This window comes from Lytechinus variegatus, chromosome 18, assembly GCF_018143015.1.
Source record: "Lytechinus variegatus isolate NC3 chromosome 18, Lvar_3.0, whole genome shotgun sequence".
Classification (NCBI taxonomy): Eukaryota; Metazoa; Echinodermata; class Echinoidea; order Temnopleuroida; family Toxopneustidae; genus Lytechinus; species Lytechinus variegatus.
The window spans coordinates 15898785-15914299 of record NC_054757.1 but is presented as its reverse complement, the minus strand read 5'-3'; the positions used below and the strand labels follow the sequence as shown (position 1 = coordinate 15914299).

The following is a 15515-nucleotide window of genomic DNA, read 5'->3' as shown; positions in this document are numbered from 1 at the left end:
AGCTGGTCATTCATTTCAAATGACAGACACTTCCACACAATGTCCACAAAAATATATCAAATCATAATGAAATCATTTCAACTTAATGTATCTTTATGTTTACTCTATAACTTTATGTATTGAGGGAGGGGGTATATAGGAGAGGATATGGAACAATTGAGAGTTTCTACAAGCAGCCATGTTGGAGGACGAACAATGAAGACCTGAGCATAAACCCAAGATAAATCATTGTTTTTATGGTGTAATGTACAGGTTTTCCAATGTTATACCCTCCATGTGACATCATCTGAAACTATTGTATACAGTACCATGAAAAAAAAGTATACACAGGGTGTTACGCAAAACATTACAATCAAATGCCTAACACTCTCTAGTGGCCAAACCGTTACGAGCAAGTGATCTAAACACTGCCTAACCCGCCTAACGCTTGGCATCATAACCTAAAGACAGAAAAATGCATAGGCCTACATCTATGCTTGACAATGGATGGATCATGACAATTCAACTTCACCTTCATACATGTATATGATATGGAAAAGGAGAAAAATAACAAAGGCCTCCCAAATTGGTCGAGATACTATAGGCCTTCGAAACATATTTACAAAGGTGCATGGGCACCTAGAAAAGTACAAGAATGCCTTACACACAGGTAACTTCCCTGACATCAAACTATAAGTTTATGTAGTTCCTGTTCAGAAGACAACAACACACTTGTCGAAATGTCGAGTTTGTTTGGTCCTTTTCAGGACCAACAAATGCCTACAAAAAAAATAGGCCAACATGCTGTACCATATGATACTACTAAACTCTTTCATGGAGTCAAATCTACTTGTATCACGACCAGTGCATACCACATAATCAGATATCTGTTCAATTTAGGACATAATCGACCCAGATGTGTTACACAAAACATATTTTTTTGCACAATCTGGATTAAGTCATCTTTTTAGCATGGGTGACTATTTGATCTTTGGAACTTCAAAAGGGAAGGCCAACTTCTGCAAGTAAAAGGGCCAAGGGGAGGGGCTTTTCACTCGTGTTAGTGTGACATTATGTCATGCATAATGCAGATGTGCACATGATATGTCACAAGCAATCTTATTAATCAACAAGTAGTAGCACGTCTTCTTAGCATGATCTGACCAATGCGGTGACGCCTTTTTTACACCCCAACAACTGACATGTGACTCTAAAATCACACTTAAATCATTGCTACACCCCCTGTACTTTTTATCTTAAATTCAATTAACATATTACTTCAATAAGGACCTGTGTAAGTCCTAGAGGCCTGGTCTCACTGGCCAACGGACACAAAACTTATCCATAACGGATACAGTGGACAAGCAAAATTTCGGGGAGGGCAGGGGGCTCCATCCGTTTTCATTCGCTCCAGACAATGGACAAAATGGGCGAACAATGAAAACACAGTGGACGGATGCTCAATGGATATAGAGCGTATGAAACACATGCAAAGAGTACACAACGGATACATAACGTTTTCCAATGGATGGCAAGATTCTTATCCGTTTTATATATTCTCTGCATCTGTTAGTGTAGCGGGACCAAGCCTATAACTAAACCGTATTGGTTCAGATCACCATTGCAATGGCTACTGACAACGTACCGCAGCTAGGTCTTTAGTTGGTTTCAAACCGCCTCGATCATAAGAATCCCCGTTAAATTACGAGAACTTTTTTAGGCTAAAAAATACCCATTAATTATTCCTGCATTCACACCGCCCCGAAACATTCACTTCCGGATGAGTTCCTGAAGTTACGAGCATGCGCAGTATGGTCTGATAAGCAGGCAAGGCGCGAGATTCAAAATCACTAGCCCAGCAGCCAACCACGGCGCCTGCGCCCAACGACACGCTCGGCTAAAAGTTCCCGTAAATTGCTTTCACATTGCCAAAATACCTGCGACCTTGGAAAAATCCCCGCGAAAGTTCTCGTAATTTCGCCAAGTACCTACTATTTAGCGGGTATTTTCTTTCGGGAAAATTACGCATAGTTTACTTTCACATTACCAAAATACCTGGTATTTTCTAATCGGGGTAAATTTCCCGATCAGAGAATACCTGAAACTGACGAACTTCAAGGCGGTCTGAAACCACCTTTTGATATTGCATCGTAGAATGACTGTATATTCCCTCTTGAAAGATTATGTGTCATTTAGACCAGGTGCTAATTATCTAAGTGATGACTGCTAGGGAAAGTTAACCAAACATTGTCCAGCTAAAATGTATCCCAGTCAAATATTCGAACCTGATGGAAATTTTAATGCCCAAGTTTACAATCCAAGGGGACCCAGAGGGTAATATGAAGTTAGAATCCCTTTCACATTTCAGTTGCGTTCCAGGATCGGAGCAGACTGGACATGGGCACTCAAACGTCCAGATGTATACTTCGTTTGTTTCAGTTCGTAGTTACAGAGACAGAAATCTGGAATTTTGGATCCCTCTTGATGCAAAGGAAAATGCAAAGGAAGTGTTCTACAAGAACCTTTTCTGGTTCAAATGGATGAGGAGAATGCACAAAAGTTTTGGTAGGCCTATGGAGTAAATTCTGAGGCCTAGACAAGCGATCAGAATTCATGGGCATTTTGCTGATCGGCCAGCAGATGAACACACCCTGTGCAGGGCCCGCAGAATAGTTTCGAAAGTGAGGGGTCTGAGCCAAAGAGTGGGGGGGAGGGGGCTGCCCGTGCAAAAAAAAACACAATCAAACAGTCACTTTTACATATCCAGGACCACAGTTGTGAATAGGGTCTTGGGTCCTTGTGGAATGTAATTGGTTATACCATGGATCTGGCTATATCCCAGTGCTAAGTATGGTCCAGAGATATGCAGCCTGGTGGAGGCATTCTGATCCAGCAGTATATAATGTAACTCACACTACATACAAACAGCAACAGGATGTCAAACGTTGTTGGATATTCTGTACACAAGGATATCCAAAATGATAATTGATCAATTTATTGAATATTTCCCTCTTCCTAAAGATCATATAGTGTAACTTGTTTGTCATCATTCTATTTCATCAGATATTCGTTTACTGATAACACTAGTGTTTCAGTATTTCACTGAGCATTCATCATCTTTTCAATGCACTACAATATGCTATTATAATGCATAATTCTATAATTTGATCTAGACCCTATATTATATTTCCAACAACAGCCAGCTCATTTAAAAAAAAGTCATATATATGCTAACAAGGAGGAAGCTTCTAGATGCTAACCATCTCTCTCCTATGTCATGACTTATTTTCTAGCTTTCTTCTAAATAATTTCTTTCTACATTGCTAGCTTTTCATTTCAAGGTTTTGCTGGAAGCAATTTATTTACAATTGACAGCAGATTTTGATGTGAAACTTACAATTGATGGATAGTACGGTATAATATAACTATTGCAAATCCATAAGACATCCACTTTCTGTTTGCACAAGATTAGAGAATCAATTAAAAAATTGGATATGATTTACTGGATCGATTTTTCATTATCTGACCTAAAATAAACTAGCCTAATCATTCAATCACCAAACTTAATTTTCAACGGTATTTGGGCAATCACTGCAATCAAGAAGTCTTCCTTTTTTGAAACAATAGACCCATTTTGATCATTATATTGCACATTCTCAAATGATTCAACGGGATATGAATTATGAAGCTCACCAAACAGAGAACATTAGAACAAATATTTAAAAGTCCCATTCACATTTGCCTTTGTGAGTAATATTGGACTTTTCTACAATCAATTCTACGCATTGATAATTGTATAAGATTTGTCATAAAATTAGCCCTGTGATCAATCGCTAGGCTTTATGTTACCAGGGCCGGAAGATACAAAACAGAAGCAGATGCTTGACAACTCCCATAATTTTCATCTGTCTTGCATCACAAGCTCTCATAGGGACAATCAACAGAGCATAGAATGAGGACAAAACAGACTGCAGTTCAGTTATTTTAGGATAAAAATTCAAATTAAAGCCCACATGGAGAAGTGGAAGCAAAAGGTTAATTGCTCGAAACCTGATTTGAATATAGATTATAGTACCAAATTACTGTCTTGGTTGAAGTAGATACACTGTACATTTGCAAGATAATGGCATTTCAATGATGATTTCATGTGAATTTGCTAGCCCACCCAAGAGTAAAAAATACGCAATTCAGTAGACCTTTGTGCTATTATTGGTCACAGATATCTGTCATACTATTACATGCGATATCAAGCAATCAGGGGGGGGGGGGCATTAATTGTTTACAGAACAACCTGTCCAGAGTCTTGGGACAGTTATTTCAATTCCAGGTTAAGCTTCTATTTGTTCTTTCTTTGTTTATAATTCATTGACCTATTATCATAATCTTAATTTTTATCAATTTCTTGCTACTCACAAACTAAAATATTTAAGAAACTGCACTGATGCGTTCTATTTGAAAGCTTGACTTCTTACATGTACTAAAACTGGTGTTGGTCTTTAACATTTCCTTTGTTCACTTCATAACATTAATGCTCACATTCAGAGGTGAAAAACCTTCATGTTTATCCATTGAAATTTCAAAACAAAGTCATTATCTCTAATGACCTTCCTCCTCAGAGAGTCTTCCAAAGACTAAAATTGCTCCCATTTGAAGTTCTCCAATAAAAACCCTTTTGAATATGACACCACTAATACTCTGACAAAAACAAGAAGGCCATTATTATATTCTTGGGACGCCCCATGAGTGTTTCATTCAAGTATCTTCTTGTAACTACAATCCAGGATGTAGAAAGAAATGCACTCCATGAATTTCCATACCAGTTCAGTTGAATTACCTTCCTCCTTTTTTCTGTTTGGTATGTTTCACAAAACTAGAAGTAGTAGGCCAAATATTAATAGATGAAACAAATCAAAAATACTTTATTCACCAATATTCAGACAGTTGCATAAAAAATAACCTAAATGAGATAGGAACAGCACTAGCTCTATTTTCTTTCATTAATATAGGCCTATTTATTTTGTTTTTGCAGTTACTTACATATTAATTACATATATAGATCCATATCTTCTTTTATTGTCTGAGGCCTAAATCTATTCTAGATCTCTTTTATTGGATCCCCCATCACCCCCTGTCTCCCATATGTCTGATGCACCCTTCCTGATGCCCCTCCTATCCCATCTCACCCTTCATCTGATTCTGCCCCACCCCAACCTTCATTCTTCTGTTCTCCTGCGTGTCTACCTTGTCACTGTCTTACTCTCAATTGACCTGTGGGCCTACATCATCTCACAAAATAGTCTGTCCCCATTTCATACAGACTCGGGCATGTATGTAGCCTACCCTACCTGGTTCCACCCCTAACACCACCCCCTACCCCTCACCTCACCTCCTCTCCACCCCCAACCCCCCACCCTCCTGTTACCCTCCAACCTTCCCTTACCAGCTTGTCATTCACCCGTACTCCAAGCGACCTGTACATCATCACACAACAATAGCCTAGCAGATTCCACTTGTGTATCAACAAGAAACTACACTCAGGAGGAGCCGGAAATTTCTTGGGAGATAAATTTCCTATGGGGTTTCCTCTCATGCTAGTCTATTGCATTGTTCCGCCATACCTCAGACATCCACTTGTCTAGGTATTCACAAAGTAATGACTTAATCTTGCAGAAGTGGTAGATATACTCCACTACCACCCCCATCATTTAAAAAATCTTGGTCATAGATACTCCTCAGTCCCAACTGAATTCATGTTACATATATATGATGCACAAATTCTTAATCCTTTTTTTTTCTTTCTGAGAATGCATATTTATTTATATATTCTAACTGTAAAAAATAGTGTAAACTAAAATCTAATAGTAAGTATACCACACTAAAAATCTGTAGGCATATACATACATTCAGTTGAATCAGGAATTCTCTGGGTTAATACTGCACTCCTTTTCTGCCAATTTACAACTATCACCTCTTTTCAAATTTTGTCCAATCTTTTTCAACCCTTTAGCCAGGGCGCGACAAACCCGCTTGCCCGCTTGCCCGGGGCAAGTGAAAATGACGTGCGGGCAAGCACCTCTCAAAGTCAATTGCCCGATCGGGCAAGTGGGTGTTGCGTCTTTCTTTTCTGTACCGTACCTCGTTTTTCCATAAATCATCCAAAATCTACACTCAAAATCATGAATCAGCCTTAAAAAATAGCGAGTAGTGCAGTTTCAAATTCCGAAATTGCGTTATTTTTTCTGTACCACGTATTTCCATACATGGAATCAGGTATGAAAAAAATCAACGCAATGGCCGGGAAACAGTTGAATGTAGTAGGGTCCATTATGACTACCACCATGTGCAATTTCTAATGCACATTTTCCCCCTTCCGATATCACAATTCTGTGATAAAATAATTAGAATTACACAGGAAATAAATCACAGAGTCTAGTAACCTCGCATTGGTGAGTTGTCATGTCATTCGGCCTTGCTTTTCAAAAAGGCCTATTAACATCCAAAATAACTTGCTGTATTTGTTACTTATAACTTAGAATTCATTTGTTTCCCTTTTTGAGGGGATGAGGTAAATATCAGATAATAAATCATCAAACAAAGCTCCATCTATTTTACAAGGCCGGCGGGAAGCGCACACACACGTGCGCATACTAGCTAGCCAGTCTGAGCTCTGTCTCTCTGCCAGAGCTCTGGGGGACAATTCGCTCAGTAAAGGCCTCAATGATGGTGATTTTCTGTTTCAGACAGAGTTTACATTTCGGGTATATTATTCAAAACTTCCAATAAAGTTTGATGATTTCTTCATTGTCATGTATATTTAAGTTATTAATGAGTACATTCTCACCAAATTTAGACTCCCCCATAGAGAAATGCAATTTTCGTAGAAGTCTGCGTTTTCAAAGAACTTCAGGGAAAGTTAGGGTATGTGGGCCTTTATTACATGGCCGAGTACATGTTATTGTACTGGAATAGGCGAAGTAGAAATTAGATATTGAATTCATTTATATCAAAGTTCAACTCACAGTCACACCCACACGCGCACACACACACACACACACCCAAGATTCTAAGCATAGTGAAAAAAACTACTTAAAAATCATACAATATTAAACAATGTTACTAATAATTCATTAATAAGTGAACAGGTATTCCTCAAAATAGAAAAAAAAGTAGCATGTGAAAACATGTAGATAAAATTATTGACCGAGTGGAACATCATAAAAGGATGAAGAAAAGACTTGATGGTTTCCAAATAATTTTTTTTTAATCAAGGAAATATGGAAAATAAATGACCATTTCATGGATTTAAAGATGCAAAATGTGAAATTTTAGCCACTCCACTTTTGATGATAAAATATTTTTTTCAAAGTCAATAAAGAGCTGAACATTTTTCACTGGCTTTCTTTATAGTTTCCAACTATGGTAAATGAAAGCAATTCTAAGGAAATATGTTACGCAGGTAGCCATTTCATGGATTTAAAGATGCAAAATATGAAATTTTAGCAACTTTTGTTGAAGGGTTTTTTAAAACCTTAAATAGCCATAAAATATCGATTTTTTTTCTCCAAAATAAACGTAAAGACTCAGGCCTACGTTGCTGAAAATATCCTTTTCAATGTGTGTTCTTTTATACTGGACATGATTCTAAATTGTTATTTAGTATACCTTAATAAAAATAAGAGTAGTGCCGTCATAATGAAAAAATTATTGAAAAAATTGGGCAAGCAGTTTTTTCTATCGGGTAAGCAAATTTTTTCATCACTTGCCCAACTGGGCAAGTGACAAAAAAAAATTTTGTAGAGGCCTGCTATAGGGCTTATATTTTTCCCACTTTGACTTTCATCTTCACAATTTATTCACCTTGGCAAATTCATGTGAGACATTGTTTGTAAGTCTATAATAGTGTACCATCTATAGACTGCAATACATTATACATGTGTCTGTATTAAACCTATATTGTTATGGGCCTATTATATTAGGTACCTGTATATATCATACTTATAACATTTAACAATATACCATAAGACAATAAAAGATATGTAGGCCTACAGGATAATATCCTATCACTAGCTAGCTACTGAGACAGGTGCTCACATCTCCTGCACAAGGGTCAATTGCCTACTGCTGTTCCTATCCTTCGAAAACTAGGTCAGTCTCCTTTCCAGCTGATTCAAAACAAAACAACTCTGCTGGGCCCTGTCTTACGAAGAGTTACGATTGATCCGATCAACCTGAACGATATGGAAATCCATCAATGCCATCAATTTTGTACAGGAAATTTGCACAATGTCTTTTGTTAACATAGAGAAACACACTGAATTAACTAGAAAACAATAGATGTAAATACATACATCCTACCTAGAAAATATTTTGAACAAACATTCATTTTAGATGTTGACGTTGCTGGCTTTCCATAGTTGTGGTTGATTGGATCAATCGCAACTCTTCGTAAGACAGGGCGCAGGTCTGTGTATGGCAAAGCCAAAGTCCTCCATGTATAAGAGTCTGCAAGACTGTAGTACACCCTCGGGTAACCGGAACAACTTTTACAGAAAATTAGCACAAGAAATTAGAGATTAGTGCGCTGATTCATCACCGCTTCTACCGAACCCCTGGTCGAGGGCAGTGTGCTAATGATCCTAATCACACATTTGGTCTGTGATCTGTGTTTTTTCCTCCAGTCACAAAGCAGTGTTTAAATTTAGTTTGAAGGACATGTCCACTCCAACAAAGGATAGAATTGAATTAAAGAGAGAAAAATCAGACAAGCACAATGCTGAAAACGTCAACAAATTCAAATGTGAAATAAGAAAGCTACATGTATACTAGAGTACTAGACCTAACATTTTAAGTTTTAGGCCTTTATGCAAAGCCAAGGAAGGAGCAATGATATTGTCTTTTTTTTCATGAAGAAAATTCCAATTTTGCAGATTTGACTACAAGGGACTAACTTTATGAATCATAAAATGTTGATTTCCTCTTTTTATTCAAATCAACTTTACTTCAGAGTGAACCTTTAAATCACTCAGCGTTGCTACATCAGACACAAGGCCTCGTTTAAGGCTACCACTACCCTCCAAAAAAAAATAATAATCCAAACTTACCTCTGGACAGTCTTTAATATAATGACCCTTGTTGAAGCATAGATGACAGAGATACGTTGGGGGCGGTCTCTTGCCGGGTTTTCTGTCGTTAACAGGGATGAGGGAAAGATCGCTGAATTGGTCGGCCAAGTCCCCTACGCTGCCGTACGGTGATGTGATGAGTTTAGTTTGCTGAAAGATATCAAATGAAATGAATGTATGTCAACAGTCAAAGTATTTCCACATTTATGTATCATAAATTTAAAATACCAATGAAAATACATACAATATAAATACAATGTGATGTACTGGATCAATAATTGATATTTTTAATAACAATAATAATATATGTGATTTGTAATGGCACTCGGCAGAGTGCCCAATAACATATTTTCACAATTATCATGCTTCATAGATTGAATTAAGATATATACCATCCAAGTAACTAAAATAAGAAAAGTATATATTTTCCATTAAACCGTTTTCAAAAACATAAAAAATTGTGCCTTCTTTTTAGAAAACATAATAGTCTTGTGGGTATAAGGTCTATTATAATTATTCGTACAAATGTACCAAAATGAGCAAGCATATATAGTTATTGGTAGCAACAGCAATTGATTAATAGATGAAACAAAAGACAGACATATAATCTATTTCAATGAGGAATATATTTTTGCTCTGGCAGATGGATTGAGGCTTTTGTATATTATTTCATTGGTTGACAAATTTAGTGAGCAAATAGGCATATGTCCTTGACAAATAATAATCTGTTATATCTGAATAAAATAACATTATGACATATTCCAATGAGAAATAAATCAATTACCAGAGATAAAATTCATATGCTTTTGAGTGGTGTGCAAACATAAGTCTAGTGCTCAACAAAGGCTCAAGTATATAGGAGCCTGTATCCTTGTTCAGAGAGCAAGGAACACCTCATCTATGTACATACCATAATTCACATTATCATAAAACCATTATCATCCCTATGCAATATGACACTTCAGGAACCTGACCCCATGATCTTTGCCCCCTCTGTTTGTGGATGAAATAAACACCCTCTCTCTCATCAGAGAGCCCACTCACCCACACCCACACTACTTAGAAATGTGTATAACCCTGGCCTACTGAGCAAGCACACTATAAGAAAACAACAGAGAGTGAATTATACATTTGTCCATAGTGTATCTTGAGTTGACTATCTTTCCTGTAACTGGCATATGGGGGCTTTGCAAGATAAGCAATTGCAATTCAATTCACAGAGTATTTGGAAGGCGCATATGCTCTTCACAATTCACCCCACTAGATATATCATAGGCCTATAATATAAGCACGAAACTCAACCGTGATAACGTTTCAAAAGACACCAGTCCAGTTAAGCAATAAATAAAAAATGATAAAAATTGCAAGTGAATTTCATCTAAAAATCAATCATATGTTGATTTTTCAATTATTGAATGATGGTCTGTTTCTTGCAACAGAAAATTTCAGTGTACCTCTAATGAGGTATCATTTTAAAGTTATATAAAAATATTATAAACAAAGAAAAATTTTAAAATTATTTTTTAGTTCATTTCTATTCTTTGTAAATAAAAAAGTGACCATGGCCCCGTCTTACAAAGAGTTACGATTGATCAAATCAATCCCAACTCTATGGAAATCCATAAGAGTCATAATTTTTTCTACAGGAAATTTGCAAAACGTCCTTGGTAAATAAAGGCGAACATACAAAATTGTCTAGAAAATAATGAATTTATGAATATACATTATAATCTAGAAGACATTTTGAAAAAACATGCATTTTTGATGTGGGCATTGCTGGCCGTCTATGACGGGGCCCAGAACATAACTTCAAATTTGAATGTACACGTACATATAGGCCTATTTAGCCAGTAATGATAGGCATACTTCATTTAATACTTGTAATATTCAAATCAAAGATTGATGAATGGTCAATAAGGGGAATAATACAGAGAATATCCTCTAAGATCCAGCCTTTAATTTATTTTCAACTGTTAAACTCTTGTAAAAAAAAATGAATTGAATTTTAAGGTAACAAGCAACTCCCTCTTTAGTGAAATTCTCATTTTTCTTTAATCAAGGATTTTTCTTTTTCTTAACAAACTTTAGTGACCATATGTATCAGAATTTAAAGTTACAAAAAATGATTTACATTCTCAAATTTTAAGCCTGCAAGGTTTAACATCAAACACTAATTTTCAATCGGGCATCAAATCAGAATATATTTTCATGCAAAATTGCAAAATTTGTCCAGTAAGACACTATATTCTTCATTTTACCTGTTTAGGGCATATTGATTATAGAAATGTTTATGAATAGTGACTTGTTCTTCAGGATATACCAAAACCAAAAATAGGTTCTAAAGCTGATGGTAGTAGGAAGGTTCATCTACTTATAATTGTACGTTCCTGGAAAATGCCTGATGTGTCACAGACTACCAGCTGGTAAAGAACACATTCTTTTGAAAAGAAGGAAACTTAAGTTTGTCAAAGGATATATTTAGTTTGAATTAGCCATTGCTGCATTAAGTTGGTTGGACTCATATAGTTAAAATATAAAACTAACAATTACCTATTTGAGTTCATCAAAGGAAGATGAAAGTATGAAACCATTGGCACAAGACATTTCAAGACATTTCTTGTGTAAAATTAGAAACAAAATCAATGAAAGTTGACAACTAAAAACCGTTAAGAGCATTTTAAAATTTTTGAATTTCTTGAAGACCATCCCATGATGTAGCTCTAAAACTCGAACTTCTCCAAAACTAACAGATTTCTCAGACCCAAGTAGATTCAACTTTGGAAAAATCACCTAAATAATGTAATTCTTCATATGCAATAGATACACAGGCTGAACTGCTAGAAGTACATGCAATCCTGTTGTTGGAAGCGACACTCAGACTACACTATCAACTGTATGTAATTGAGGAAGGGGCAAATTAGTTGAGACAATTTGCTGGCAGCACGCAGAGTTCAATCCACAATACTGCCTTGGTGTTTTCAGTAAGGAATTGTACATTGTTTTGATCCACTGACACATACCTGATACTTACATATACATTGATACATCATATAAACATAGTAGGTACTGTACACTTTTCAAGATCCCAATAATTGGAAAATGATGGTTATGATGGTTATGTAAACTTATGTTCCAAGGTATACTTTAAGAATTTAGAAATAACCAAAATGATTGGAAAATGACAGAAATAAGCTATACATGTATTTTACTGTGACTCATAATGTACATGTAGCAAGATAAAGATAATTTTTTTATAAATCATAGATCCATTTTAGCTTTCGACTTATGTTTAATTGGGCCCATCAGCTGTGAAATGTTGAAAGGAGATCCATATTGTCTTTTACCACATAACGAAAAAAAGGAATTTTACACAAACACTACAGGGCTGCCGGTTTGTAAGCTAGAAGTTAACTGATTGGAGCAAGTGCAGTACCACCTACAGGGGGCAGGACAATTCATGATGTCTTCAATTACATATTAGGGGTCGTAAAAAGCACTGGCGGATTGGGGGGGTGACACAGCTGGCCCGTGCCTACCCCCCCCTTTGAGTAGAAAAGTTATAATTTGTAATTGCATACCCTTTAAACAGAAGTGTAACCCCCTTTTTGCTTGTTAATTTTTTTCAGGGACAAAATATCAGTAATTTTTTATTGAGAACATTTTTTTTCTTTTTCTTTTTTTTGGTTGGAAATTTTCCTCAAAAAATGTGCCCCACCCTCCTGGATCCGCCCGTGGTATAAAAAGTAAAACTTCATAGACCTCTATTTTATGAAACTTTACACTTTCTATCATTTTTTTTGGGGGGTTATACCATTTGTAAAATCATTGGGACATAGGGGGGTGGAGGAGGCTGAGTAATTTAATAGAAATTGATAGTTTTTCAGAAAAATTTTGACATTTTCACATTTTTAAAGGACAAGTCCACACCGACAACAAATTTATTTGAATAAATAGAGCAAAATCAAACAAGCATAACACTGAAAATTTCATCAAGATCGAATGTAAAATAAGAAAGTTATGACATTTCAAAGTTTCTCTTAATTTCACAAAACAGTCATATGCACATCCTGGTGGGTATGCAAATGAAGATACCGATGATGTCATCCACTTACTACTTCTTTTGTATTTTATTATATGAAATATAAAATATTCTAATTTTCCCCTCATTGTCAAGTGAAACAGTGATTATTTCCACCCTGAACATGTGCAATTACCATTGTTTGATACTAAATGGTTCAGTCAAGTCAGTCCATATGGTCAAATTTGTAAAAAAATGAAATATTGTATAATTCAAACAATAAAAAAAAAAATGAGTGGTGGACATCATCGACCGACTCATTTGCATGTCACTGAATTGTGCATATCACTGTTTTGTGAAAAAATAAGCGAAACTTTAAAATGCCATAACTTTCTTATTTTACATCCGATTTTGATGAAATTTTCAGCGTTATGCTAGTTTGATTTTTCTCTATTTATTCAAATCAACATTTTTCTGGGGTGGACTTGACCTTCAAGCAACTAGGCCTCCTACAGCTAGGGTGAAAAGATTAATCATCAAAAGGCCGGTAAAAACTCAATTTACTTACTGTTGTCGCTGTAACCGGGATATGTCTTTCTTCCCTGTAGTGGTGATGTTGTTGTGGGTGGCCAAATGGTAAATTCTGTGGAGAAATCAGGACATGAAGTTATCAAATAAACTCAATATTATATAATTTACATATAGCTCTAAATTTGGTGAGACCTCCTTGGGACAGCCACCTATATTTTCAAACAAACTACGTATACATGTATGCATTATCATACCTTTTGAGCTGGGAGGCTGGAAATGGAATTTTGAAATATTATCTTCGTATCCTTAGTGAATTGCAATTGACTGATAATTCATGATCATTCGTCTCAGATGTATTCTTGAGTTTTACAAAAAAAGTTCATTGGCCTCTTCACCTTTCGACCCTGAAAGGTCATACCAGTCTATTTCTTATCTTTAGGCCTATCTGAGGTGATTCCCCTCCCCATACATAAGGTTAACCGTTGACCTTGACGTCCAGACGCGAAGCCAAATAATGGTAACACTTTCTGTCCCGCCCTAGTCCACGTCACGGATGATCTATTCTGCTTTTCCCCCGGAAAAAAAGCTGACCCCATCACACTCTGGTTTCACTTTTTCGATTAACCCCTTACGCCGGAAAATCCGAGTATTTTATGAATAATGGTCCAGATTCCAGCCCCGCTGCGCGCGCAGGTGATGCAACAAAACTTCCAGAAAATATTAGTACCCTGACGTTTGTTGATTACATAATTAGAGGGTCAATGATTTACGGTGACACAAAAAAGAGTTACATTATCTTTTATTCTTAACCGCCTCCCCCTTAAATACGCGTGGGAAATTACATGTAAGTAAACTATGTTAGGTCATCCCAAGTTCACAAAATTAAACAACGAAGTTCACTCTTTATTTGCCGATACCCGAAAATCAAGTAGGCTTGGAAAAATTAAGAACATGATTATACACCAATATAAGCACGAACACCGACACCAATCCCAAACCACTCTCACAGACACCGCTATAGAGATGTGACACCAAAATGTAAAACCCGCCAACACTGACACCAAGCCAAATCAACACCATTTTTTTATCGAAGGCGTGCCGACGCCTTTACAATCTGACATCGCCACGAATAACACCCAATTAACATTTTTTAAATCCAAATTATAAATATTCTTTTATTCTAAGTTCAATACAAACGCTATAAAAACTTTGTAGATGATGCAACCTATAACCAATTATTCAACTCGTTCATGTCACTCGCTCGCATGGTATCCATCTATCTCAAGCCCTATTTATGCCATTGTTACTTTGAAATAATAGTCGGCTCCTGATTTCGTAGATTCCAATCGGCCACGATCTACCAGAGTTTGGCCTTGCAGAACTAGTCTAGTAACAAGTCCTTCATAAACAGTGATCTTCAAACTAGACCTGATTCAAACTCCGTGGAATATTGGAAGTCACTCGTCACGATGTGGGACTACTAGTGGTGGTGGTAGAGGTAATTAATTATGAGGTGATGGCGATGTTGTTGTTGTTGGTGGTGGTACTGCTGTGCATTGCTGAAAAAGTGCAAGACGGCCATGTTGCTAGTGATGATGGTAGATCGAATGTTGTGATTGTGGTGGTGGTAATGGTGGTGTGGATAGGGATCGTGGTGGTGATGGCGTGGTAATAGTGGTGTAAGTTGCTTTGCAGATGGATGATGATAATGATGATGGCAGTGATTATTATTATGGTTGTGTAATTGGGTGTTGCAAGAAACTTGCGATCAATTGCAAGTCTAATTTTGGTCCCTAAATCAATCATAATCATATGTCTTGTAGTTAATTGCAAATTTGTGATTGATTGCTAATCTGCTTCTTGAA

The 15515-nt window shown here is 36.5% G+C and overlaps 1 protein-coding gene across 2 annotated transcripts in view; it reads right to left on the bottom strand.

Moving 5' to 3' along the window:
- Positions 1-15515, bottom strand: part of LOC121431737 — a 56602-nt gene that overhangs the window by 35541 nt on the left and 5546 nt on the right. For both annotated transcript variants that reach the window (XM_041629425.1, XM_041629426.1), the window contains exons 2-3: positions 13688-13762; positions 9081-9251 (exon numbers count right to left, since the gene is read on the bottom strand). In XM_041629425.1, the coding sequence (XP_041485359.1) occupies positions 9081-9251; positions 13688-13762 (246 nt within the window). The remainder of the gene's footprint in view (positions 1-9080; positions 9252-13687; positions 13763-15515) is intronic.